Source organism: Myodes glareolus, chromosome 6 (genome assembly GCF_982192425.1).
Source record: "Myodes glareolus chromosome 6, mMyoGla1.1, whole genome shotgun sequence".
NCBI classification, from domain to species: domain Eukaryota; kingdom Metazoa; phylum Chordata; class Mammalia; order Rodentia; family Cricetidae; genus Myodes; species Myodes glareolus.
In genome coordinates, this window is record NC_142031.1 from 81,380,178 (window position 1) to 81,398,741 (window position 18,564).

Sequence of the window (18,564 nt, forward strand, 5' to 3'; positions counted from 1 at the left end):
TCCCACCTCCCTCTTTGTGTCTCAGTCTCTCTTCATAGGACTCATTTGCAGCCATGGGCTTTATACTTAGAAACAGAAAACTGTAGTCACAGGCCGCTTGTTTGTTTCCCGGCTGCTCAGACTCCAAATAACCACACAGAAACTGTATTAATTAAATCATTACTTGACCTATTAGCTCTAGTTTTTTATTTGTTGACAGAGGTTTTTGTCCCGCCTGGTCCCACAGCAGTTCAGTTCCAAAGAAAGACACAGAGGACTACATTAATTATAAACTGGCTGACCTATTAGCTCAGACTTCTTATTAGTTAACTTTTACATCTTAACCCATAATTCTTGTCTGTGTTAGCCACATGGCTTAGTAACTTTCATCAGTGAGGCATTCTCATCTTGTTTCCTCGCATCTGGGTAACAACTTCAGACTGAGCCTTTCCTCTTCCCAGAATTCTCCTGTTCTGGTCACCCCACCTATACTTTCTGCCTGGCTACTGATCAATCAGCATTTTACTAAACCAATACAAGTGACAAACCATAGCAGTGTACAAGAGCATTGTCCAGCAGCACTTCTCCCCATTTTTTTCTTTTCTAAGCAAGAATTCTGAACCTAATCTCCTCTGTTTAGCTTTTTCCCTGACCATTATCCATTACAACTTGTAACCAACACTCTAAACAAAGACAAATATTCATAATCCATTTTTTTGGGGAATGTGGGTATAGTTTTCTAGGCTACTTCCTGCTCATTGGGGGCGCAGATAATCTTATGGGGACCTAAAGAAAATTTAGAATTATCGTCAAGTCCTGACTGGATTATTCCGTGATGCTTGACCAACTTAGCCAACAGTCTTGAGGCTGTTTTGAATGTAGAACTCAGAGGAAACTCTAACAGAGGTCCTCTGAAATGTTGGATCATCTGGGCTATCCACTCCTATTGGAGTTTTTTTCAGGGGGTCTTCCTTGATCAAACGTGATTTTTTTTAACCCCAAAAGAATCCACAGACTCTCATTTCCTGTGGAAACAAAAGCAAAACCTCTTCTCCAAAGTAACATATATTTTGATTTAAATTTTGAAGTCAAGGCCTTTTCAAAATATATATGTTGTATTAATCCAGTAGCATTTATAACCAAATGTCTTTTAGCAGCTGTTGCTCCTTCCTCAACTGTCAAACAATTCAAAGTCAACACAATAGCATTCAGTATCCAGACTCTCTGTGTATTTTCCACCTTCATGTGACTTTATTTTAAACTCTATTTCTTTTATTTTTAATTTTTATTTATTTTGAGACAGGGTTTCTCTGGGTATCTTTAGCTGTCCTGGAATTAACTCTTTAGACCAGATTGTCCTTGAACTCAGAGAGAACCACCTGCCTCTACCTCTCAAGTGCTAGGGTTGAAGGTATGTGCCACCACACCCAACTTCTCTATTTCTTTTGTTTTTTTAAGGACTTTATCCCTTTTCTTTTCTTTCCCACATTTTCAAACACACTGTAAACTTTTTAGAGTTTTTTTTTCCTCTGAATGTATCTTTACTGTATATTTCTCTTTTTATTACCACATGGGTCTTTAATTTGCTAAACAATATGACTAGGATTAAAGCCATGACTTTGACGACTGTATCTACCCCATTTCTTAGCTTTCTGTGAGTCTAACTTCATAGTGGAGGTACTGGTGGGAACGATATTTATTGCCACAACTCTATGGAGTTCTAAGGTCCCTCCCACCACCATGAATTATGTTGTTGGCTATTCATAAACATCATTTAAGTGTATTGTGGCAGGGTCTCTTAAGAGAGCTGCAAGGTTTTTCAGATAAAGCTGAGCCAGGAAGCCTTTCTTAAATAAGACATGCTTGCCTTTAGCAAACAGAGCCCACCTGAGAAAATGATGCTACCAAGAAGCCATGCTTAACTCTGTCCTTTTGTGTCTAGAATTAGTTCCCAAGCTCTTTCAAGTTTTACGTTGATATTGTTGTCCACTTTATATCTTACATTCACCCATAATTCTTGTCTGTGTTACCTATGTGGCTTGGTACTTTTATCGGTGAGGCATTCTCATCTTGCTTCCTCTGTGTTTGGGTGACAACTGCAGATTGAGCCTTTCCTCTTCTCAGAATTCTCCTGTTCTGGTCACCCCAACTATACTTTCTGCCTGGTTATTGGCCAATTAGTGTTTTATTAAACCAATACAAGTAACAAATCTTTACAGGATTCAAGACCATTGTCTCACAGCACTTACTGGCTAGCTTTTACAACTTAAATTAACCCATTTCCATTATTTTATATTTTACCACAGGATCATGGTTTACCGGCAAGGTTCCAGTGCCGGTATCCTGTCCACCATGTGGTGGCTAAATGGTGTCTCACTGACTCCACCTACTTTCTCCTAGCATTCAGTTTAGTTTTCCTGTCTAGTTCTATTCTGCCCTATCACGTATCGAAGCGGCTTCTTTATTCATTAACCAATAAAAGTGACACATGTACAAAAAAATCTTCCCATACCAAAAAAAAAATTTCTAAGTACATTCAGTTGTGGTGCCAAGAGTAGTTATGCAGAGAGACTTAATCCACCTTAAGCAACTGCCATTGGACCTGCCCAGTCTTTCCAAATGAGCATCACCTATGAGAGGGTTTCCTGCGGTAATGCTGCTTTGAAACAATGCTCCAAAGTGTAGCTCACACCCTCCATATTACCTTAAATTAATACACAATCTAAGTTGCATTGCTCCCTATGGAAACATTTATTTTTTAAACATAGCCTATGTTGGCCTCAAACTATGTAGTCAAAATTACCTTGAACCCTCTGATTCCCTAGGTCCTCTGGGATTCTAGGCATGCACTCTTATATCCAGTCTATTTGGTGCTAAGTAGTAAATCCAGGGTCCTGTGCATACTAGGTGAGCACTTACCAGTTGAGCTATGTTACTTGACCCTGAAAACACTTTTTTAAAATAAAGGAAAAGCTCCACCAGATATTCATTCTAAAGCCATCCCCTGAGCCTTAACTGTTCTTCCCAAGAAAATCTAATATTCTTACCACTGTGACTGGCACCATCACCCCTCCAAAAAAAAAAAAAAACCATATTTCCTCTTCCCTTCTCAGTTGTAACTGGAGCAGTCACCGCCTCTGCCTCCTAAGCCAGTATTTGCAAATCCCTGAGTCTATTCACACTCCCTAACATAGCCAGCAGAACCTGCCTTTGTCAGTATGTAATGACACTGTCCTTGCAGGCTAGCCCAGGAGAAAAATCTGCCAGACATATGCCTGGTAGGACTAAAACATCAAGGAGGGGGTGGAGAGGAGAAACATGTGGACCCCTTACTTATATGTGTTCAGAAATCATGGCAGAATTCCTAGAAGTTTAAATCAGTACCTCAAACAGCTGTGATGATTTGATGAAGGGAAGAAATAAAGACAACAATGGTTGGAATATTTTTATCCAGTTTTGTGCTACTGTTTTGTATTGCATCTACAAAACCTGCTTGAAGTGTAGATTCCTGGGCTCCATGCCTATAGATTTTGATCTGCATTTTAAGCAAGCACCCTGATGGTTCAGACGGACATTGATCCACCCAACCACACTTTGGAAACCACTGACTGAAAGATGATAAAGGTCTCTGAGCTCAGGATGTAGAGGTCAAATCCTGACACTGTCCCCACAAAGGATATAGGCCCTATCCCCATCTCCTTTAATCATGGTTTCTTTTCTAACAATATGAGGAATTCAATAAAACGATCTCTAAGCACCAGTATTAAGAAAGATTCGTTTCCTTAATAATTCTTTATAACCATCTTCTCCTGGAAAACTCATAGTATGTAATTATATTGATGTCTATGATATAAAAAGTAAGTGCATTGTTTAAGTTGTTTAATAATAACACAGACAAGGTTTCTATACTGTGCCTTGTATGGCCACAGTCCTGTCCCTTATTGGGAATTTTCACATCTTTTTAAAAAACAAAAATGAACCAAAACAAAAAAACCTACGTATTCCCTTCAGTACTGAATGTCTTAGATATATCTCATCAGTTTAGTGAATTAGGTACAACTTCCAAGTACATAGCATGAAAGGTTTTAAGAATAGGAAAAATACTTTTTAAAATATTTTTAATTACTTCTTTGGAAATTTCATATAATGTGTTTTGATAATATTCACATCCACTCCTTCCCTCAAATCTCCCTATGTCTATCTCCCATCTCCTCTAACTTCATGTCTTTCTCTTTTTTTTAATAACTTACTGAGTCTAGTGTGTGTTAGCTACACATTCATAGATGTGGGGCTATTCACTGGAGACATGATTGATGTAATCATGTAATCAGGAGCCAGATTCTTATAGAAAAGTGGTGTTCCCTTCCCCAGAAGTCATTAACTCTCCAAAGATCCCCAGGAGTCTGGGCTTATGAGCCACTCACCACTCCATACAGGACTGTTAACTGCTGGACCTTGTGCAGATCTTATGCAGTTCTCCATACAGGACTATTAGCTGCCTGGATCTTGTGTAGATCTTATGCAGGAAGCCACAGCTACTGTGAGTTCATGAGGTCAGCTGTCCTGAAATATCCAGAAGATACTGCCCATTCTCTTCCTCTCCAAACTCTGGCTACTAAAATCTTTCCATCCCCTCTTCCATGATGGTTCCTGAGTCTTGGGTGTGGGCATGGTGTCTCTTTTGTGGCTAAACACTCTACTGACACTTACTCTCTGACTTTTGACCAATTGTAAGTTTCTGCATTATTTGCCATTTATGGCACAAAGCAACTTGTTTGACGAAGACTGAGATCTGAACTAATCTATGGGCATAAAGATTGATTTAAAGAGCAATTTGATGCTGTGTCCTCTTAAAATAACAATAATAAATAAAAATAATAGTAGTAGGTTCATCCCTATGGCCTCTAAGGTCCACATTCATAAGTTCCTAGCCAAATTTACAGTACCCAGCATTATTCATTTCCTCTTGTAGAATATACCTTAAATTCAAGCAGAGGTTGGTTACCCCTCTAACTGTTGAACCACGATTGCACTCATTGGGATTATTAGTCTTCACAGGGGTCACAGATGAGTCAGGCTAGCGATGACTTCTTTTTCGCTATCAGCCTACATAGCACCTTCTAGAACTATGAAAGCTGGTCAGTTTTGAGGAAACTAGCCCCATCCTCTCAGTGAGCAAAAAAATATTTTTAATGACAAAGACTCTAAGGTAAAATACATATTTGCAATGGACTTTACAGAAAATTACACTCATTTATCCAATTCCCAAAACTAGCAGATTATGAACAAAGTTAAAACTTGCTGAGGTCATCAAATATATGCTGAGGTTCTCATGCCTTATTAATCCCTTCCAGAACCATCGTTTCTTAAGTAGAGTTGTTCAATCCAAAAAATTTATTGGACAGAACCAAAACTCTGCTAGACACTGTGACTTCAGAAATAAGATCTTGATCCTGGTAAAGTTTTTGTCTCGCAAGCATGAATACCTGAGCTTGATTCCCAGAACGCACATTTTAAAATAGAAAGAATGTGGTCCCATAAGCTTGCAGTCCCATTGCTGGAGAGTTATACAGGCCAGCCAACCTGTCTTAGTTGGTAAGTTCTAGACCAATGAAAGTCCCCATCTCAAAAAACAAAAGTGGATGGTTGCATCCATGGTTCTCCTCTATTACACACACACACACACACACACACACACACACACACACACACACACCAAAATTAAGAGATAGCCAAGAATGATGGTGCATACGTATAATCCAATACTTGATTGGATCCAAAACTTGATCAAGAGTTTAAGGCCAGCCTTGGCTATGTAGCAAGTTTAAGACTAGCCTGGGCTAAATGAAATCCTGTCTAAAATACTAAGAGAATATTAAATGAGATTAATACACATCATTACTTATTGGCAGTATGTTTTGATAACTAAATGCAACTCTAGCAGAAAAAAAGAATAATGAACTCTTTGGAGAATAGGAACAAGAATGGTTTTCCTGAGGGATTTGTCTTTCAGGGCGAGGGAGAATTTTCTCCTTAGGAGGAGAAAGAAAAGAAAGAACATTTCCAGAAGTAGGCAGAACCCAGGCCAAGCAAAGCCTCGAGGCTCATCAAAAAGAAAAAGTGTGACTTTTATCCCATAAATGATAGGACTTGGAAAAGGGCTGAACTGGCAAAGTAGAATTGAGATTTCTGTTTTGAAAAGGCTATTCCAGGAGGCTGGATTGGAAAGAACTAAAACCAGATAAGGGCTGTCAGGGAAAATAAAATCAGTAACAGTGTCCCAAGAGAGAGTGTGGATGTAAGCCCAGGAATCTCAGTGGGGTGGGATGCTTCACCAGTCACAGACTCATACCCTAAGGAGTGCTGGATTTCATCCTTCTTACTGTTGTCCATGCTCTTCTTCCTCTACTCCTAAATTTGTAGTAATCTGCCATTGTTTTCTGGTTCCCATTTGGAATACTGGATTAAGCAGGGACTTCACTGGAAACGAGACCCCAATAGCTGATGGATGATTCTTAATGCTGCCAGCATTGCAGCCCCACTGTGTGTTGCTACAACAGCTTGGTAGCAATTTGCATAGCAACTAAATGAGATAAATAGATAAGAAAATAGCAAGAAAGGATTCTTTTAAATTTAGCATGTATATATTATATCTCTAAACTTGTTTTCCAAAAAAAATCATCCCTCGTAAACAGCTTCATTAAGTCTTTGCATCAGCATGCTAAATAGGTATATATTATACCATCTAGAGGCTTTTCATTTTCTTTTGAAAGAATTCCATCAAATGAGGTAATTTAACAAGTAAATGTAAGTCTAGGGCCATGATGACTTTGTTTTCTTTTGTTTCTTAGGCTCTAAAAGCCCACTAAGGATGATTCTTGAATTTATTTTAATACTCAGATATATAGGAAACCTCTTATATTTCCCTCAAGCCAATCTTTGTCTTGCAGCTATTCTGCCATTTTTGAGGAGAGTGAATTGAGTGGCTGGGATTACGATTATGGCTTCTGCTCACCCAAGACACTCCAGTGTGCTCCAGAACCAGACGCTTTTAATCCCTGTGAAGATATTATGGGCTACGCCTTCCTTCGGGTCCTGATTTGGCTGATTAATATCCTAGCCATTGTCGGCAACTTGACAGTCCTCTTTGTCCTCCTGACAAGTCGCTACAAACTGACGGTACCCCCGTTTTCTCATGTGTAACCTCTCCTTTGCAGACTTCTGCATGGGGCTCTATCTGCTGCTCATTGCTTCAGTGGACTCCCAGACCAAAGGCCAGTACTATAACCACGCCATAGACTGGCAGACCGGCAGCGGCTGCAGTGCAGCTGGCTTCTTCACTGTGTTTGCCAGCGAGCTCTCTGTCTACACACTCACAGTCATCACTCTAGAGCGGTGGCACACCATCACCTACGCTGTGCAGCTGGACCAAAAGCTGCGGCTGAGACATGCCATCCCAATCATGCTTGGAGGGTGGCTCTTTTCTACTCTGATTGCCATGTTGCCCCTTGTGGGTGTCAGCAATTACATGAAGGTCAGCATCTGCCTCCCCATGGATGTGGAATCCACTCTCTCACAAGTCTACATATTATCCATCTTGATCCTCAATGTGATGGCCTTTCTCATTATCTGTGCTTGCTACATTCGGATTTACTTTGCAGTTCAAAATCCAGAGCTGGTGGCTACTAACAAGGATACCAAGATTGCTAAGAAGATGGCCATTCTTATCTTCACAGACTTCACGTGTGTGGCACCAATCTCTTTCTTTGCCATCTCTGCGGCCTTCAAAGTGCCCCTTATCACTGTCACCAACTCGAAAGTCTTACTGGTCCTTTTTTATCCTGTCAATTCTTGCGCCAATCCATTTCTGTATGCAATTTTCACAAAGGCATTTCAAAGAGATTTCTTTCTGCTGCTGAGCAAATTTGGCTGCTGTAGACACCGGGCTGAACTTTACAGACGGAAGGAATTCTCTGCCTATACCTCCAACTGCAAAAACGGCTTCCCAGGATCAAGTAAGCCTTTCCAGGCTGCTCTGAAGTTGTCCAGAGTGCACTGTCAATATCCTGCTGTCCTAGACAAGACTTGCCACCAAGAATGCTAATGCGGTAACTTCATTACTGAATTGTACTTAGATATGTGGAAGAGAAAAATCTACCTGAGTTAGTCACTTTCATATAATGCATTTTAGAAAAATATTTATTCTTAAGCACTTTAGGAGAATTGTACTTGGTTTAGAGGGTGGACCGTGATGGGTGGTCAATGGAACTGGGCAGTCAGAACTGCCCTCTGGAACTTGATGACATTAATTTCAGGAGTGTTTAGAAACTTTTGTAACAATTTAGAGAAGAGTAATTTTGTTTGTTTAATCTAATATTAAGAAAAACTAAGGTGTCATTTTTGCATATCTCTGTTCTTTTTCACTTCAGTCTTGTTATTTTTGCTGTAGTCTCCAAAAGTATTATTAGTTCATAACAGATTGGAAATTTTAAGTGGTCTTTGTCATCAAACAGGTTGATAAACACATTCAGAAATGCAGTGTGGTAGCCATTAGCCTTACACGACAAATAGAAGTTTCTTAGCTGTATTCCAAGTGCTTCACATATCTGACTAGTAATGGGCGGTACAGATGCCAACCGTTTCGTCTATAGTGTGGGGAGTTCTATTTGGCAGCTCTGTTCTAGAGACTTCTGTCTCCTGTCTACTCTGTACTGACTCCACTTTCCATCTGAAGGCATGTTTCTGCACACTTGTCTAGCTTGCAGATCATGGAAACCTAGTAGGTAGGAGCGCTTCCTCATCTCCTACCTTTGGAAATGATACACAATAAACATGCCCAGTTGAATTGATTAAATAGACAAGGAAAAGTATTTCTAGAACTTTGCAATTTTAAGCAAAACAAAATACTTAACTATTGAAAATGATTAACTTACATTATTTCCATCCCTTGCAGTTTATTGAAAAGTATATCTAATATTCATTAGAAACATTTTTACTTACTATATTGAGTTTTAAAGCACAACCAAACTCTGTGTCTAATTGCAGCACTTTCATTTGCTGCTTTGACTTTTTTTCAAAAGTTCATTATACACCCAACATCTTGGTTTTTCTTTTTTTTATTATTATTATATAATTTCACCAACTGAATCTTCATAAAAAAACCCTATGGGGAAGATGCCATTAATCTTTTATGAGAGAAAAACTGATCGTCATTTTTGAAAGTGCTGAAAACTAGTAAAAGATTCATAAAAGGATTCAGTCTCAAAACTCTCCCAAATCCTAGTCTCTTAATGATTAGTAATCAATCATCAAATATTATCCATATCAGTAATCATGGTTTTCCAAGAGCTACTTTGCTTGAAATACACCAAAAATTAAGATACATTCATGGATAGTCAAATAAAAACTGGATAGATAGGTTTTGTTACCTATGAGTTTATATACATTCAAAGTTCTTTAAATTTTTTCCACTATTATAATATGAACATTTTCAAATGTATGGAAATGTTGAAGGAGCTATGTAGTGAATACCCATACGTCACCACCATTTAGAGTCAACACTATTTACTATAATGACTTTCATACATTCCTATGCAATTATCTGTTATTTAACTGTACATTGATGTGTCTTCTATTTTGATATTTTAAAGTAATTTGCATACATCAGCCTTACACAAAAGTATACACTATACAATCCCATGCATATGAATTTTAGTGCTCATATACACCAAAGTGTAATTCAATGTTTATTTACATCTCAGGTATAGTTTATGTGCAGAGAAATGGGCATACCTTAAGTGTGCCACTTGAGTTTTGGGAGTTTCTTTTTTTTTTTTTTTTGCATTTCTGAAAAAAATTTTATTGGCCTTTTGGATAAAATTTATTTGCCAGAAAGGATGATCCCATCATACTTCTGCTGAAACCAGCACATGGCTTCCTCTTTGCTGATTCTGTGTTTGGCCCCAATGCAGCCTGTCCTGCGCTTCTTGTCTGCAATGCTGAAACCTGGCCTGCCCAGCACCACATAGAAGTCCAGGCCGTAGATCCCAACGCTTGGGTCATATTTGATGCCCAGGTCAATGTGTTCTTGAATCCCAAAGACAAAGTTCCCAGTATCTGAGAAGTTATTTTTCCGTAAGTCATACTCCCGCATCTTCAGGCCTTTCTCCAGAATTTCTTCTGCCTTGGCTCCACGGCCAATAAAGTGAACAGCAATCTTTTCATTTCTCCTGATGCCAAAGGACCTGACAGTGTACCTGGCTTTGGAAAAGACAGGTATCTGGCCTGTGAGTTACTCCAACACCTTGGCTGTCCAGGTCAGTCTGTCCCGGCTCTCCCCAACACAGATATTGAGGCAGAGCTTGCGGATACGAAGTTCCCGCATGGGGTTCTCCTTTTCACCTTGATCTTGCGACATGATGGAGGACAGGAAGAGAGAGCAGGACCGAGTTTTGGAAATTTCATGCACTTGTGCAACTCAAGCTTATATCAAGATTCAGTACACTGTTACCATTAGAGAGTTGCTCAGCCCTGTCACAGAGGTGCTGATGGCCATATAAAACAACAACAGATTAGTGTTTCCTGTCCTATATGGCATATAAGTGCAGGTATATAACACATACACTTTGTCACAACACTTCTGGGACAGTATAATGGTTTTACTATTTATCCGTTTAATTGCTTGAATCTGTTCATTCCTTTTCATTGCTGGCTAATATTCTACCATAGCAATCTTAAACATCGCTTCTCCTGCTGGTGGGTATCTTAGCTACTGTCAGCTTTCAACTCCCTGTGAGCACTTATTAAATACATGTCTAGCCACAACTAGGTCCCACACATTCAGTTTGCTATCAGTTCTTAAGTCATTATGTTAAGTGATTCAGAGAAGATTGTAAGCTTTTTAAAAAATATCTTCTGTATTTTTTACATGTTTGACTTTTCTGCTCCATAACAAATGACTTGGTTCAGATGGAGCTCTCTCCTGCTCATTCTGGAGCCTGTCTCGGCAGTACAGCAGATACAAACTCATCATGCTACTGTGGAACTACTTGATGTTCTTTCTGATTCCTAAATCCCAGGAACAAAACAACTTAGCAAGAAAAAAAGTAAAATAAGAAGATTCACACTTATCCTTGTAAATAAGCTCTTAAGCCAGCACATATTCAAACAGTTTGAGCTTAAAGAACTCATAGTATGTCTGAAAGCAATTCATGACCTCTTGCGGAGATAAGGATCTTTATTTTCCACACTGTGATTTTAGGTTTAGTAAATGAAGTCACAGTTTGCTGTCTTCCTCCTCCTCATACCCCTCCCACCCAGAAGATCAGTGTTTGACTTATCCTCCGACCCAGGTCTTTAATTTCTATCCCCAGTGTCTTGCAAACATCTCAGGACCGTCCCCCACTTCCTCCTGGACTGTGCCACAGTTACCCATTAGTATTCATACCCAGTCTCTCCCAAGTCCTCATGCCATACACACCAGCGATGAGCCTTACCAAAGTCCTGTTTCATCCCATCACATACCTGAACAGAATTCCCAAGCAATTCATCAACACCTGGAAAATGGAAGCACGTACTCCTAGGCCAGCATTCGGAGAATATAAACTACGTCCTCAGACCTGCTCATCCTCTATTCTGCTACTTTTTTTCATAAAACGACCTGACCCAGTTACTCTTGCCTAAGCCTTTGCCTTCCATCTTCATGCTAAAGCCTATGCCATTCTTACATCAGAGTAATATATTCCTTGTCCTTGTTTCTATTTCCTTTGGAGTCCAAACTGCAGGGTTTTGCCCTTTGATCTGTTGCTTCCCTAGTGCATTATAGTTAAGACACTGCCTCTGTGTAAAATAAAGGACATACTAAGTATGTAACTGTTGTAGGAGAAGGTCACTTTATTTCATCCCGGCACCTGGCTAGTTTCCACCTGAAATAATCACACAAAAATTGTATTAATTAAATTACTGCCTGGCCCATTAGCTCTAATTTCCCATTGGCCAACTCTTACATCTTAATTCAACCCATTTCTACCAATCTGTATAACACCACGAGGTTGTGGCTTACCGGGAAAGATTCTAACTAGAGTCAGTCTCAGGCAGGAGCTTCATGGCATCTCGACTCTGCCCTTCTTCCTCCCAGCATTCCGTTCTGTCTATTCCACCTACCTAAGTGCTGCCCTATCAAAAGGCCAGGGCAGTTTCTTTATTCAACCAATAAAAGCAACACATAGACAAAAGAACCTCTGTAGTCTCTCTCTATAGACTTCTTTGGCCTGCATTCATGTCTGCATGCCACATGTGCACTACATGCATGTCTGGTACCCACAGAAGCCTGAAGAGGGTGTCATGTCCTCTGAAATTGTACCATGTAGGTGCTGGAAATCAAACCTAATCCTCTGGAAGAGCAGTCAATCCTCTCAACCACTGAATCATCACTCCATCACCAATAGACATCTTGAGCATTGTTCTATATCACTTTTTCTTTTCCCCACACTGGAGTGTTAATCCTACATAAATTGATCTTTATTTCACCTGTTCTAGGAAGACAAACTACTCTCTCTTAACGTCCCCAGTTTTCAAACTGGTTCATTTTCATAACTAAATATAAAACTGCCTCTGTTAATTATTTCATATATGACATATATAAAATGTGTGCTTCAATCTGTATAATATCTTATGGCAAAATCATAAACAGTCATTCACTCTATGATTTTATATCTCTCATACTTTTTTACTGTTAGATATTGTTATAAGCGGACTGCAAAATGACTTAAAAATTAATCAATCTGGAATAAATCATCTAAACTTATAAAAATAACTTTAGAAGACATTGGTATTTTGTTCTCAAATTACTACACTTGTTATTAAGAACATCATTGTATTTTTCTTAACATATTAATTCTAAATATAAATTCAGAACCTTCCTCACAAAGTGGGCAGGACTGCAGCTTTTTGGTACCCCAAAGACATTCCTTAACTTGGTCTAGCCTCTAAAAGGCCATTGGCTGAAGGAGGTTTATCATCACCTCCCCCTTTTGTCTAAATAAGAGAGTTCCAAATCAAAAACAAAACTATATACAACAAGAACAGATATCAAGTATAAAAATTAGAATTACAACCAGCATAAACAATATTAAGTAAGGAACGTGTGTTAAATTTTTCAATAATCATTCTATCCTAAGGAGTCTAAGCCTTGTATTAGAAAGGGCTTGATTAAAGCATAAGAGAGAAGTAACTGTGTCTATCTAATCTTCAACCCCATCGAAAGCCTGAGAAGGGAGATAATATTACTTGAGTAGGCTGGAAGTGCAATCAGGCAGCTTCCAAAATATGCAGAAGATGACAAGAGAAAACTGACTATCTGGGCAATCACCCGAAGTCTCATTTTTGCAGTGTTGAAGCAACCAACTTTGGCTAAGGCTTAGAGTAGCTTACAGACCATTTTCAGTGGCAGGAAAATTTTTCAAAACTGTTTTACCCTGTCTTGGAAAGGTTTTGAAGTCTTTTTTTCTTGTATCCTGCTTGTCCAGTCTGGACACCATGCATTTTATCAGTGGTAGAGGCATGGGCAGTTCCTTGCCCAAAGGCCAGTTTTGCCAAGAAGAAAACAAGCTCCAAGTGGAGTGTCTTCAATGCTCAGTATTCTCTTGGGAATAGATTGGTGCTTCCAGGAACAATTGTGTCTCATGTCAACAGAACCCTAAGTTGTTTAAATGCCATGTTTTACCGTTCCACTAGTATCCCCTAGTAGGCTCAGAGTTATTATAAGTAGGCACTGTGAAGGCAAATTTTTCCCTGTCCTTTTCTTGTAAAGGTATAGTAAAGAAACAAACGTTTAAATTAATAACTCTAAGAGGCCATCCTTTTGGTAATAAAGAAGGCAGAGGAATTCCAGATTGTAGAGGGCCCATGGGTTGAAAAACCTTGCTGACAGCTCTTAGACCTGACACTATTCTCCATTTTCCAGATTTCTTCTTAACAACAAATACAGGAGAATTTCAAGGGCTGGCTGATTCTTCAATACAGTGAGCACCTAGTTGCTCCTGTACCAGCTGTTCTAAAGCCTGTAGTTTGTCTTCTGTTAACGGTCGTTGTTTAACCAATATTGGTTTCTCAGTTAACTATTTTAAAGGCAGGGCTATTAGTACCTCTGAAGGTTTTCCAGTTGCTTTGTGTTCTTGTACAGTCTGAATAGCCAATGACCTTTGTTTATAATACCTTATAATGTCCTTCCCAGAAACATGAGTTTTGGGGACTATAGTAATGTTAATCTGGGTATTCCATTGCTACAACAGATCACCACCCATAAACTCACTGCAATATTAGCTACATATGGTCTCAGACTTCCTCTCTTCTTCTGGCCCTATGCATTCAACTCATCTCGTGCTTTGTTTCACTTGAGATAGGGTTCTAATTCCGAGGAAATGAACATCTGTCTCTTGAAGAGACCAATTTGGATGTCAGGATTCTGGAGTAATGACACTCATGTCCTCAACTGTGTCTAGTAATCCTCAATTACAATGCTATTTATACACACTCTTAGCTTTGGTCTTTGATCATTTATAGAAGTCTTCCAAGATATACACTTCCTATTTCCTATTGGAGTTTTTTATTCACCCTTCATGCCTATTCCATCATCCAGAACAGTATGGTCTTTTATAGTAGGCACCAGATTTTTTTAATTTTCCTGGTAAGACATGTACTCCATAGTGACTAGGAATGACTAGACCACATTTGACATGGGGCCTATGAAAGGTTCCCCCAAGGAGTTTCCCAATGATATTGGATTGCCTTGTCTGCCCTTTTTCAATCTACATTCATTGGTCCAATGCTGGCCTTAGCCACATCTCCTACATATTCCAGAAGACTGAGATCACCTATATTTGCCATTCTCAGAGGAGACATTATTCATGGGAATTTCTTGTCTATAATCCCTTTTCAGATGTCTTATTCTACTGCAATTAAAACATTTGGCATTTTGGTGTCTCCTCACACCATTGGAAATCGCTTCTCCTACCCAAGCCTCTGTACTATAGTCAAGAGTCTCAACATTCATTTTATGCAAGATCCATTCATCTATTGGTGCTGATCTGACCTATAAGGGCCCAAGAATCTTTTAGCACTCTAAATTGGCATTTTCAAAAGCCAGAGATTCAATAAGTTCACATCTAGGTTCTGGGTCTGTAACTACTACTTGTACAGCCTTAGTCAATCTTTGTAAAAAGTGACTAAAGGGTTCTCTCTGGCCCTGTTTAACCATAATGTATGATTCGATTCTCGTTCCTAGTTCCTGAATCCTGACCCAAGTATTTAAAACTGATGTGCTACATAGGGACAAGGTGTGTTCATCATAGAGAGCCTGATCCTGGGGAGCAGAGTAATGACCCTCACCAAGAATTTGTTCTTGGAATGCCTCAAATCCTTTTGCTGTTCTCTCTTGTTCTAAAATTTTTGTCGCTTCTTGCTAATAGCATTTCCAAGCAGTTGGGGTTCATTTTCTAGGCTGCTGGGATTAATTGAAGACAATTTGTGTGGGGTACCTTATTGCCTGAAGTCCACATTTTCACCATTTTCCTAACAAATGGTGAATGCAGACCATAGGATACTATTGCTTGCTTAATTTCTTTTAGATTGCTCATACCTATAGGTTGCCATGTATATTCTTTGTCTACTTTAGGGTATTTTGTGCCAGATGACTTCTCAGAGGATATTACCAGATAGGCAGCTAAAAATCTGAGTATGTCATCCCAAACTCTGGCACGTACTGGCCATGTACAAGCTAAATCCTGTTCTTGTCTCTTATCTCCCTGCTCACCAATTTTGATAATTTCCTCAATTTTTTCAAATCTTTTTACCACTGCCTTTTGTAAAGTTCGAATCTCCTTTCCAGTGTTGCATTTTAATGCCCTCATTGATAATTCCAAGGTATGAAATTTGTCCAGAAAAGATAACGTCTTATCCTTAAACATAATTTTGATGGCATGCATATTGACTTCCTGGAGAGATACCTTATCCATTAACCTATCATAAATTTTCAGCAGATTCTGATTGTTAAATTCAACAGCATAAATTCTTTCAGATAATGTCTCAGCACCCTTAGACATTGATTAGATTTTGTCAGTCAAATTAATTTTTTCAACTAGCTGTTCATTTTTAGTCTGTAAAGACTGTATCATTTCTAAAAGTGCCTCATTCTTTGGTCTGTCATCAAACCATTTTCTTAATGATATAATATGAAATAAAACTAATTACCAAAATCAAATAAATAGATGTATATGGAAAATTACATAAGCCTTGCAGGATACTATCCATAGCATTAGAAAAATGGTTATTAAATCCTGTATGGTAATATTGTCAATAATCATGTAATTTTTAAATCTTACCTGTCGTAGGCAATTACAGTGAATTGGAGTAGGTGTAATCACCTTTACTGGCCAGCAGGTGTTGTGGTTGCAGCCGTGTAGCAGAGGGATGTGGAGGAGAAGCTCCCCCTGGCTTTTCTGGGGTCATTCTCACTCTGGTTCCACGCACCATCATCAACTTAGATGCTGATAAATAATATGCTTTGTTTAACAAATTAAAAGCAGTTATTAAGGACAATCAAAGGAATTCCTAGAGTTGGTGGTCAGAATAAGAAGGAAACTCGAAGCTTTCCTTCAGTCATGAGTCGCAAGCTGTGCCTGCCGTGGAAGAAACAAGGCAGGGATCACCAGCTGAGAGCAGCCGGCAGGTTCCTAAGCAATGTAAGGTGGTCCACAAGCAGGAGAGAAAACATGCCCAGGCTGGCAAACCAGGAGGTTCCCGGTAATCATGGACTTGGCCCGATGGTGGGTGCCAGATGATATAGAACACATCAAATGGGGGAGAACGTGAGTCAAAGAATCCCAAGATAACTCCGAACAGAGTATACTAAGGTTTTTCTTTATTAAAAAAAGGAAACTCATGGAACAGGAATGGGGGTCCAACATCCAGGTGTGAAGCATGGGACGAGAGGGGTGAATGGTCGGGACTGCAACTTTTTGGTACCCCAAAGACATGTCTCAACCTGGCCCAGCCTCTCAAAGGTCATTGGCTGAAGGAGGTTCCCCATAAAATACTTGCCATATAAGCATGAGGACTTGAGTTCAGAACCCCAGCACCCACATTAAAACAGGGAGCAGTTGTGTATATCTGTAATCCAGCATTGTTTGGGAGATGTGGGTGGACACAGATTTATGGAGCTCATTTGTTAGCCAGACTAGCAGAATCGGTGAGCTCAAGGTTCAGTGAGAGACCTTGTCTCAAAATTTAAGATGAGAATGATCAGTGAAGATACCCAGTGCTGACCTCTGACCTCCACATTCAGGCACATGCATGCACATCTGTACATGCATACACACACATATTCTTATACACAAAATACTTTTCCCTTCAAAGATGGGTGATCAATTAGCCACAATCAACCAGCCTGAAAATATCAGATGGAAAACTTCAGGAATAAGCATTTGACGCATTTCTGATTGATCACTTTACTACATGGTACTATAAATCTCATACCATCATACTCAATCACATGAGGACTGGATCATGATTTTGTCTAGCATATTCACACTGTGCTGTCAGTCATTTAGCAGCCACCTTGGTTATCAATTTCTTTGTCACAATATCACATTTATATAACCTTTGTTTTACTTAATGGCAGGACAATCTGCAACAATGGTGATGCAAAGAAGACTCTAATACAGAACACCAAATTAACTCTTGTGCTATGCAGCATGAAGTACATACAGACCAAGGCATGGTGCACATAGGGTTTGGTACTGAGATTTTAAGCTTGCCCTGGAGTCTTGAGATAAATAAAGTCCCCTGCTTTTTACCATAACTATCTGTTGCTATTTGCTCCAAACTTACTAGTTCCCCCATAGAATGTAAATAACACCAAGATGTCAGTTAATTTTGTAAAAATTGCTCTGTGAAGTCTGTGTTGTGCTAGGGATTGTTTGCACATCTTCAGCACCTGTTGGGTTGCCCTGCATATTGAATAAAGTAAGGAAAAGAAGAGGACCAGGAAAGGTCAGACACTTGGTCCCTAAGTGTCTGTGCAATTTCAATAAGATCTTGGCTTGCAGGAAATAGGAAGAACATTTAAGAGCACTATCAGACATGAGTAGGAGGAAGGTTTGTGAAGTCCTCAAAGTATGCTGACACAGAATTGGAACACATGCTACTCTCACAGATACCTAACACAGTGTTCGCTAGCCCCGCAAGAGACATTTTCTCCATCAATAAAATGGCACATGACATTTATTAAGAGATTGTCTACAGACTTAAAAACTTATACCATGGTGCCTTGCTACAACATACAGTAAGAAATACTTACTTTGGATATGAGATATAAAGAGTTAAAGGGAAATAATGGAATGGAGAGGATTAAAGTTGAGGATGGGAGGGCAGGAAAAATGGGGGAATACCTGAAGGAATAAACAATACTAACTACCTTTTGAAAAAGTTGTATGGAAGGTTACTACAATAAAAGCTTTCTAAAAATATACACATACACATACATACAGTCTAAATGCAGTTATTCTATAATAGGGTAACATTTGCCTC

At 39.2% G+C, this 18,564-nt stretch overlaps 1 protein-coding gene and 1 pseudogene across 1 annotated transcript in view; one reads left to right on the forward strand and one right to left on the reverse strand.

Annotated features, from left to right (window-relative positions):
* The window catches only part of Lhcgr (luteinizing hormone/choriogonadotropin receptor), a 53,341-nt gene extending 44,964 nt beyond the window's left edge, over positions 1–8,377 (forward strand). Inside the window, 2 exon segments of the mRNA XM_048416319.3 lie at positions 6,930–7,161; positions 7,163–8,377. Of these exon segments, the coding sequence (XP_048272276.1) occupies positions 6,930–7,161; positions 7,163–8,083 (1,153 nt within the window). The 3' untranslated portion in view covers positions 8,084–8,377.
* Positions 8,378–9,859: 1,482 nt separating this feature from the next.
* Positions 9,860–10,396, reverse strand: LOC148121868 (large ribosomal subunit protein uL5 pseudogene; annotated as a pseudogene).
* Positions 10,397–18,564: the final 8,168 nt, after the last annotated feature.